This window comes from Bos mutus, chromosome 9 (genome assembly GCF_027580195.1).
Source record: "Bos mutus isolate GX-2022 chromosome 9, NWIPB_WYAK_1.1, whole genome shotgun sequence".
Taxonomy (NCBI): Eukaryota; Metazoa; Chordata; class Mammalia; order Artiodactyla; family Bovidae; genus Bos; species Bos mutus.
In genome coordinates, this window is record NC_091625.1 from 75318778 (window position 1) to 75329407 (window position 10630).

General features: G+C 37.1%; 1 protein-coding gene across 1 annotated transcript; it reads left to right on the forward strand.

Moving 5' to 3' along the window:
• Nucleotides 1–4853: 4853 nt before the first annotated feature.
• Nucleotides 4854–9656, forward strand: LOC138989148 (histone-lysine N-methyltransferase SETMAR). Its single transcript, XM_070376456.1, is given in 8 exon segments — nucleotides 4854–4907; nucleotides 8420–8662; nucleotides 8664–8792; nucleotides 8794–8963; nucleotides 9187–9217; nucleotides 9220–9308; nucleotides 9310–9366; nucleotides 9368–9656. Coding segments are annotated over 8 exon segments (1062 nt in total).
• Nucleotides 9657–10630: the final 974 nt, after the last annotated feature.

The window sequence follows — 10630 nt, forward strand, 5'->3', positions numbered from 1 at the left end:
GGAAACATCAGTTCATTTCAGTTTGTGGGTTTCCATCTGGCTCTGCCCTCTTGACTTCTGTAGCCTCCCAGTTTAATAAGGATGGCATCACTCTTTCATCCCAGTTATTGATTAAAATCACTGCAGATGGTGACTGCAGCCATGAAATTAAGACGCTTACTCCTTGGAAGGAAAGTTATGACCAACCTAGACAGCATATTCAAAAGCAGAGACATTACTTTGCCAACAAAGGTTCGTCTAGTCAAGGCTATGGTTCTTCCAGTGGTCATGTATGGATGTGAGAGTTGGACTGTGAAGAAGGCTGAGCGCCGAAGAATTGATGCTTTTGAACTGTGGTGTTGGAGAAGACTCTTGAGAGTCCCTTGGACTGCAAGGAGATCCAACCAGTCCATTCTGAAGGAGATCAGCCCTGGAATTTCTTTGGAGGGACTGATGCTGAAGCTGAAACTCCAATACTTTGGCCACCTCATGCGAAGAGTTGACTCATTGGAAAAGACTCTGATGCTGGGAGGGATTGGGGGCAGGAGGAGAAGGGGATGCCAGAGGATGAGATGGCTGGATGGCATCACTGACTCGATGGACATGAATCTGAGTGAACTCCAGGAGTTGGTGATGGACAGGGAGGCCTGGCGTGCTGCAATTCATGGGGTCGCAAAGAGTCGGACACGACTGAGCGACTGAACTGAACTGAACTGATCTGATTGATTAAAATGAATTTTTAAAGGACACAAATCACACAAATCAAGTGAGTAAAGTTACCAAAGTTTCTAGAATGAGGATAACAACTACTGCTACCATCTGTTGGACAATTATTCGTGCCAGACGCTACACTAAGTACTTTATGTAGCTGATCTCTCATGCAACGTTAAGAAAACTCTATAGTACCATTGGCACCAGATTATAGATGAAAAAGTTGACTAGAAGTCTAAGAAAGTAATTTGCCCTAAAAAATGCAGTTAATAGTTATGTGGAGGAAGAACTTGAACTAAGGACTGAGTCATGCCTGAGCCCAGTTTATTAAGCCCTCTACTGTAATCACGTCTGTAAGGAAAATGTATCAGATCACAGACAAAGTCAATGACAGAAATGAGCAAGGAACCTTTCATAACCCTTTGCATTAATGCACGTTAGTTAGTTTACCACACATCCCTCTCAAGTGTATGGGGTTGAATTCCTCATACTCTTCTATTCAAGTCGCACTATTATTGCTGTAGGGCTCCCTTCACATTTTACTTGCTTATTCTTTTAATCCCATTTTCTGCTTCCATTCACCTCCCCCCACAGGAAATCATGCTAAGGTGTTTGATCTATAACCTTGAATTTGTGTATATCTTTGTAAAATATGTAGTGTTATTCTTTTGATTGTTTTTATTTACCTAAATACACTGGGCTGTAGACCTCATTCTGTTTATTTTTATTCCTGAGTACTTTTTGTTAGAAATCTACCTATGTTGCAGGGCATGCATCTAGATTGCTTCTAACAGCTGTGTAGTATTCCATGACCTGTATGGACCACATTTTATTTGTCTATTCCTCTAGAGGTAGACAAGTAGGTTGCCTCCAACTTTCTGCTATTACAAACAAGGCCAAGAAACATCTTGGTATGAGAAATTTATGATCTTGAGTAATAATTTCTCTGGATTATGGATCAAGGGCAGAAGTTCTAGGGCATAGATAAGTAAGTGTTCAGTGGTCCCATTAGCAGAACATAGGATTTCTGTTTTCCTACATGACCTATTTGGTATTTAAAAATGTTCAATAAAACTCCTAGAGGAGAACATAGGCAAAACACTCTCTGACATACATCACAGCAGGATCCTCTATGACCCACCTCCCAGAATATTGGAAATAAAAGCAAAAATAAACAAATGGGACCTAATTAACCTTAAAAGCTTCTGCACATCAAAGGAAACTATTAGCAAGGTGAAAAGACAGCCTTCAGAATGGGAGAAAATAATAGCAAATGAAGCAACTGACAAACAACTAATCTCAAAAATATACAAGCAACTCCTACAGCTCAACTCCAGAAAAATAAATGACCCAATCAAAAAATGGGCCAAAGAACTAAATAGACATTTCTCCAAAGAAGACATACAGATGGCTAACAAACACATGAAAAGATGCTCAACATCACTCATTATCAGAGAAATGCAAATCAAAACCACTATGAGGTACCATTTCACACCAGTCAGAATGGCTGCCATCCAAAAGTCTACAAATAATAAATGCTGGAAAGGGTGTGGAGAAAAGGGAACTCTCTTACACTGTTGGTGGGAATGCAAACTAGTACAGCCACTATGGAGAACAGTGTGGAGATTCCTTAAAAAACTGGAAATAGAACTGCCTTATGATCCAACAATCCCACTGCTAGGCATACACACTGAGAAAACCAGAAGGGAAAGAGACACGTGTACCCCAATGTTCATCACAGCACTGTTTATAATAGCCAGGACATGGAAGCAACCTAGATGTCCATCTAGAAAGCTGTGGTACATATACACAATGGAGTATTACTCAGCCATTAAAAAGAATACATTTGAATCAGTTCTAATGAGGTGGATGAAACTGGAGCCTATTATACAGAGTGAAGTAAGCCAGAAAGAAAAACATCAATACAGTATACTAACGCATATATATGGAATTTAGAAAGATGGTAACAATAACCCTGTGTACGAGACAGCAAAAGAGACACTGTTGTGTAGAACAGTCTTTTGGACTCTGTGGGAGAGAGAGAGGGTGGGAAGATTTGGGAGAATGACATTGAAACATGTAAAATATCATGTAAGAAACGAGTTGCCAGTCCAGGTTTGATGCACGGTGCTGGATGCTTGGGGCTAGTGCACTGGGACGACCCAGAGGGATGGTATGGGGAGGGAGGAGGGAGGAGGGTTCAGGATGGGGAACACATGTATACCTGTGGCGGATTCATTTTGATATTTGGCAAAACTAATACAATTATGTAAAGTTTAAAAATAAAATAAATTTTAAAAAATTTAAAAAAATAAAATAAAAAAATAAATAAAAATGTTCAATGTTTGCTAATCTGATATGTATGAAGACACTTCTCACTACTGTTTTAACATGTGTTTATCTGATCATTTATGGATTTAAATATCTGTCTATGTATTGTTGGGTTTCCCGGTAGCTCAGTGGTAAAGAATCTGCCTGCAGTGCAGGAGCCCCAGAAGATGCAAGTTTGATCCTTGGGTCAGGAAGATCCCCTGGAGGAGGGCATGGCAACCCACTTTAGTGTTGTTGCACGGAGAATCCCATGGACAGAAGAGCCTGGCAGGCTACAGTCCACAGGGTTGCAAAGAGTTGGACCCAACTGAAGCAACTTGGCACACGTGCACACACTATATATTTGTAAGCAATTTGAATTTTTTCTACTGTAATCGCCTTTTTGCATCTTAGTCCACTTTTCTATTTGTTTTCTTATTTCCAGATAAGTGGCAAGAATTCTTTGCATAAAAGCATACTTGTTATATTTTCTTATATATTTTCTTGTTTATGTAATTCATATTACTTCTATATAGTGAATAATGGCAAAACTCTTCAAAAAATTCTGACCATCTCTAGGCAATAACAAATCTTGAAACAATTTGTGTTAACTTTAAGAATGCCCAACTCTAAACGACAATTGACTCTGATTGCTTAGCAAATATCACCAAAATGCAAATGAATTTACCATAAGAACACCTATTCACAATAAAAGATTGAAGGAGAAAAACAATATGATCAACAATATGATAATTTCCATAGATGCAGAGAAACCCATTTGATAAAATTCAGCATCTACATGTAATTTTAAAAAATAGCACATATTTTCCTAGATATGAAATATTTGAAGCATTTAAAATTACCATTAGGAAAATGATGTCTAATATCATCATTTCCATTCAGCATTGAACTTAAGGTCACAGATGGTATAAGAAAAACAAAAAACAAAAAATGTATAAAGATTTGTAAGAAAAAGCTTAAGTTGTCTTAATTCACTGAATTCTATATGAATAAAATTATACAATCCATAGACAAATTATAAGAATTTACAGGTTAGTTTAACATGAGGACTATAAGATCAATATAAAAAAAAACCAACTGCATTTTTATAATCAGTAAAAACAATTAGAAAATAAATTTTGTAGACAGTAGAAAGCATGTTATGAAATAAATTATTCTTGTTATATGCACTGTGTGCTTAGAGGTTTGGGGGAAACATATCTGTCAAATGTTAATCATGATTTTTTTGGTAGTTTACTTTCTTTTAAAGAGATTTCTGTATGACTTACTTTTCTAAATAGATTAACTTCATTTTCAGAGCTTAGGAATACTGTATATAATCTGTATTTTAATCACATATTACTTAAATTATTTAAACCTGAAGAGTAAAACGTGAGCATGTACCTAGAGGGTAATGTTATTTCTACTATTGCCAAAGCCTCTAGTTCATGGGGAAAAAAATTGTCAGAATTGTTTCTTCATGTCAAAAGCTGGTTCAGTGATTTAATAGTTAATTTTAAACAGCTTTTTGAGCCTCTCAGAACATTAGAGAATCATCTAGTTATCTAATAAATGCTTGTTACAATATCAATATCTTAAATAAAAATAGACTTTTCATTTCTTGATTGAAATGGCTAAAAGAAGAGATTGGTTTTGGTAAAGGATTAAGCTAGCAAGTGCTTAGAAAGTATGTTTTGAGATCACTTAAATATGGTTGGATGGTATCACCGACTCAATGGACATGAGTTTGAGCAAGCTCCAGGAGGAGGTGAAGGACAAGGAAGCATGGTGTGCTGCAGTCCATTGGGTCCAAAAGAGTCGGACACAACTGAGCGACTGAACAATAACAAAAGATGCCAGTGAAAGTGAAAAAAGAGAACCATAACAGGGAGGCACTGCAAGTGAACGTTAGTCACTCGTGTCAGACTTTGCAACCCCATGGACTGTAGCCCTCCAGGCTCCTCTGTCCTTGGGGATTCTCCAGGCAAGAATACTGGAATAGGTTGCCGTGTACTTCTCCAGGGAGTCTTCCCGACTCAGGGACTGAATCCGGTCTCCTGCATTGTAAGCAGATTATTTACCATCTGAGCCATTATTTACCATCTGAGCCACCAGTAAGTGCTTAGAAAGTATGTTTTGAGATTACTTAAAGACACTAAGCACAGTTTTATTCCCGTATTTGCTTTCTTATCAGTGTTTCTTTAACATCTATTTATGTGTCTACTTGTATGTTTTAATTTTTAATGTAAGTATTCTAAGATCTTTTATTTCCCAATAAACAAACTGACAGATTTACATTTAAGACTATTACTAACTCAGTACTCCGACCTCAAGAATCACTTGATTGTTCTTCCTGGTATTAAACTTCTGTGAATAAACATAACTTGAAATGCTTATCAGCAGCCAGGAACATCTGGCTTATATGCCTAATAAAAATAAACCCTTAAGTTAAACAATTTTTTTCATAGATGCCCAGAAAAATTTAAGTTTATATGGGTCCACTTTTCTCCCTATTGTACAAATGGAATAATGATAGGTAGAAAATTAAACTTCCTAAATTAAATACAAAGATACCTTATTTATTACAAAAACTATGAGAAGTTAGCCAAATGTAAATGGATCATTCTAAACTTCATAGTGATGGCTTAAAGTAATCAACCCCTCATTTACATGAATAAGTTTTTTAATAGCTCTATATATGCTGAGCTCTGAGAATCATTTTGACTCATTAGTTTCTTTCATCCAATGCTATTAAGTATCAATACTTATGCTCTTTGGCATTGCCATCAGTTTTATACCAATCTAATTAGTACCAATATAGTACCCTGACTATATGTAGTCATGTTAATTAAAAAGGATTTCAAATCTCAAAGATGAAAGCTTTATTTTCCTTCATAGAATTTGGCTAAAGAGTTTCAAATAACTATGGATAAGTGCCAAGAATCTAAATTCATTCTGCTAAGAGAAGCAAATATTGAGAGGCAACCAGCTTTCCTCCCACTTTGTGAGGAAAGTAATCTTGGGGAGAAGGTTTTATCATTCTCTGTGTTTGAGACATACAAAATGAGGAAAATTGTGGGTATTTTTTTTTTTTTTTTGGTTGTTTTTGTGAGCAACAGATTAACCAAACCATGTAGTCCCAGCCTTAAAATAGAGATATGCTCTTTAATCTAAATACTCTGTGGTGCATATCTTTACATGAACTCAACTAAATGACTTCTGGATCTCCTGATTTGTTTTTCATTGTGTATTTGGTGTTTTGTTAACTCATTCATTGATAGATTACAGATTGATTCATTCAATACAATTTGATGAATAAATATATAATGATTATTCACCAGAGAGATGATATTTTGAAATAATTAAGAACAAGTTCTTTTAAGCCAGACAGTTTTGGTTTACTTTCTATATTTTCCATAAGTTTGGTCAACCCAATACCTCTACCACTTAATAGCTTTGTGCCTTGATTTTCTCACCTGTAAAATGGGGATAATAATCAGGAAAGTAATAGTACCATTATCGACAAGTTAATATATATTAGGTGCTTAGCCTACCATAGCCTATCATTGTCAGCTTGTCATATTGTAAGTAATTAATAAATATTAACTGTTATTACATATGCTAAATACTATAGGCTTAGATAATACTCAGGACAGTAACAATTCAAACTTTAAAAGCTATTTTTAAGCTGTCTTGTACATCATAAACTCTATAAATATTTTACTGTCATTATTAATCATTGTCAAGTTGTACTTTCCACATAAATTTATCTCTGTATACACCAATAAGCATGGATTTGTTTCACATGTTGTTTTGTTCATCATTATTTTCTACTAGATTATGAATGTCATGAAATAGGAAGTTTCTTAAATTCTTGAGTTAATGAAATAAGTGTCTCAGTTCTGTGATTTGATTGAGTAAATAAAAAATTATTTGTCAAACCATAAGTGTAGGCTGCTGAAAGTTTGAATCTCCTGATAGAGATGAACCTCTTTATTACAATATAGAAGTGAGGTGGCAGGAAGAACATCCCCTGCCTCAAGGGCAAAGAAGCCACAACAGGCTTGTATTGCAATATTGTATGTAACTTATTAAATTCCAGGCAGTAATTATCTTAGCCATGATGAAATATATAAGTGGTGTGAAGAAGTGTTAATTGAGAGACTGCATAGACAATACTTTCAATGGAAGAGAGCTATAATCCAATAGACTATTCAAGAATATCACCCAAGAATTCCTATTTCTTTTACCATAATTTTCAAATACCAAATCACGTTTTCATATATTTGGCATCAAACAGATTCCACTTTGATAAACATTTCCTAATTAAAGGATAAAATTAAAAGAATTTATGTCACTCAATTGGACACCAGGGAGTCACAGACCAAATCAAAAACAATTATTTGGGGACATTCTGAGCAGCCAAATAAAACTAGACTAATACCATAATAGTTTGTTCCATTCATGTTGTGTTTCTAAAATGTAGTTGTATTTGCCAAGTCTTACTTTAGAGGGAGTAGATGTGAAACTTTCCAGTTGTCTTACTAAGGTACTGGTAGAGAAATATGTGTAACAATGCACGTCATGTTGAGATATTCATTACCATTTTTATGGAGAAACCCCACGATTCTGTCACAAACATTCAGTAAGCCAATTAAAAATAGTGTTAATTTTGGCTGACTCAAGTGTTATACTTTTTGAAGAACAGATTAAGAACAGTAGATACAATCATACCAAGATATTATTAAGTTGGTGCAAAAATAATTATGGTTTTGCATTGTTGAACTTTGTTATTTGATACTGGAATGCTGCTGCTGCTGCTGCTGCTGCTGCTAAATCGCTTCAGTCGTGTACGACTCTGTGGGACCCCATAGATGGCAGCCCACCAGGCTCCCCCGTCCCTGGGATTCTCCAGGCAAGAACACTGGAGTGGGTTGCCATTTCCTTCTCCAATGCATGAAAGTGAAAAGTGAAAGTGAAGTCGCTCAGTCGTGCCCGACTCTTCTCGACCCCATGGACTGCAGCCTACCAGGCTCCTCTGTCCACGGGATTTTCCAGGCAAGAGTACTGGAGTGGGGTGCCATCGCCTTCTCCTACATCCTTAAATAAACGTGGTTATGTTATACATTATTTTAATATGCATTTCTTGCCTTTTTTTGCTAGTGAATTATTGAAAGTGAAAGTGTTAGTCGCTCAGTAATGTCTGACCCTTTGCGACTCCATGCACTGTAGCCCACCAGGTTCCTCTGTCAGTAGGATTCTCCAGGCAAGAATACTGGAGTGGGTTGCCATTTCCTTCTCCAGATTTTCCCAACCCAGGGATCGAACTTAGGTCTCCTTCATTGCAGGCAGATTCTTTACCATCTGAGCCACCAGGGAAGCCCAGTGAATTATTACTTGCTGTTTATTTTATATGTAGTTTAGACTATGGAAATTGCAAATTTGAGCAATTTTCTTATTCAAGTTCAAAATGGGTCATAAAGCAGTGGAGATAACTCACAACATCAATGACGCATTTGGCCCAGGAACTGCTAATGAACGTATAGTGCAGTGGCAATTCAAGAAGTTTTGCAAAGGAGATGAGAGCCTTGAAGATGAGGAGCTCAGTGGCCAGCCATTGGAAGTTGACAACAACAAATTGACAGCAATCATCGAAGCTGAATCCTCTTACAACTACATGAGAAGTTGTCAAAGAACTCAATGTTGACCATTCTATGGTCATTTGGCATTTGAAGTAAATTGGAAAGGTGAAAAAGCTCAGTAAGTGTGTGCCTCATGAGCGAACCGCAAATAAAAAAAAATCTTCATTTTGAAGTGTTATCTCCTCTTATTCTACGCAACAACAAACCACTCCTCAATCAGATTATAATGTGCAATGAATAGTGGATTTTACATGACAACCAGGGATAACCAGCCCAGTGGTTGGACTGAGAAGAAGCGCCAAAGCACTTCCCAAAGCCAAGATCAGATCAGATCAGATCAGATCAGTTGCTCAGTCATGTCCAACTCCTTGCGACCCCATGTAGCACAGCACGCCAGGCCTTCCTGTCTATCACCAATTTCCGGAGTTCACTGAGACTCATGTCCATCGAGTAAGTGATGCCATCCAGCCATCTCATCCTCTGTCGTCCCCTTCTCCTCTTGCCCCCAATCCCTCCCAGCATCAGAGTCTTTTCCAATGCCAAACTTGCACCCAAAAAAGGTCATGGTCACTGTTAGGTCACCATTAGGTCTGCTGCAGGTCTGATCTACTATAGCTTTCTGAATCCTGGCAAAATCATTACATCTGAGAAGTATGCTCAGCAAATCAAAAGATGCTCTTCAACACCTTCAGCCAGCATTGGTTAACAGAAAGGGCCCAATTCTCCACGGACAATGCCTGCCCTCACATTGCACAACCAACACTTCAAAAGTTGAATGAATTGGGCTACAAAGTTTTGCCTCATTCACTTGACCTTTAGCCAACTGACTACCACTTCTTCAAGCATCTCGACAACTTTTTGCAGGGAAAATGCTTCCACAACCAGCAGGATGAATAGAATGCTTTTCAAGTGTTCATCAAATCCCAAAGCACAGATTTTTAAGCTATAGGAATAAACAAACTTATTATTCATTGGCAAAAATGTGTTGATTGTAATGGTTCCTATTTTGATTAATAAAGATGTGTTTGAGCCTAGTTATAATGATTTAAAATTCAGGGTTTGAAACTGCAATTACTTTAGTATCAACCTAGCAAATAGCTCGGAGAAGGCAATGGCACCCCACTCTAGTACTCTTGCCTGAAAAATCCCATGGATGGAGGAGCCTGGAAAGCTGCAGTCCATGGGGTGGCTGAGGGTCAGACACGACTTCACGACTTCACTTTCACTTTCACTTTCATGCATTGGAGAAGGAAATGGCAACCCACTCCAGTGTTCTTGCCTGGAGAATCCCAGGGACGGGGGAGCCTGGTGGGCTGCCATCTATGGGGTCACACAGAGTCGGACACGACTGAAGTGACTTAGCAGCAGCAGAAAATAGCTAAGCTTTCCAGTAAAGAGCAATTTAGTAGATTAAATGGTGTGATTCATGAAAGCAGAAACTGAGAAAAAGCCAAGTAGGAGAAAGTTAGAGAGTTAGACCTGTTGAGTTGATACATCAATGAGAGGTACTTGAATATTTGGAAAAGTTTGCCAGTAAAAGCATGCTAATTGGACTATTTTTGTGAATAAATTTAAACTATTAAGTAAAACTGTTTAATGATTACAAGGCTAATTATTTACATGTTTTGAGTATATTCTGGTAAGTTTAATTTTCTATAAAGTTATCCATTTTATCCAAGTTTTCAAATTTACCAGGATAAATTTTTCCACTGTATTCTCATATACATTTTAAATCTCATGCTCTGTTGAATTTTTTTTTTAATGAGTATTCATCTAAAACGAATTGATCTATAAAGTAGAAATAGAGTCACAGATGTAGAAAACAAACTTATGATTACTAGGGAGTAAGTGTGGAGGTTTTCATTCTGTCTGCCTGCTAACAGATAAGGATAAGAGGCTTATGGAAGCTTTCTGATGGGAGAGACTGACTGGGGGAAACTGGGTCTTGTTCTGATAGGCAGGGCCATTCTCAGTGAATCTTTAATTCA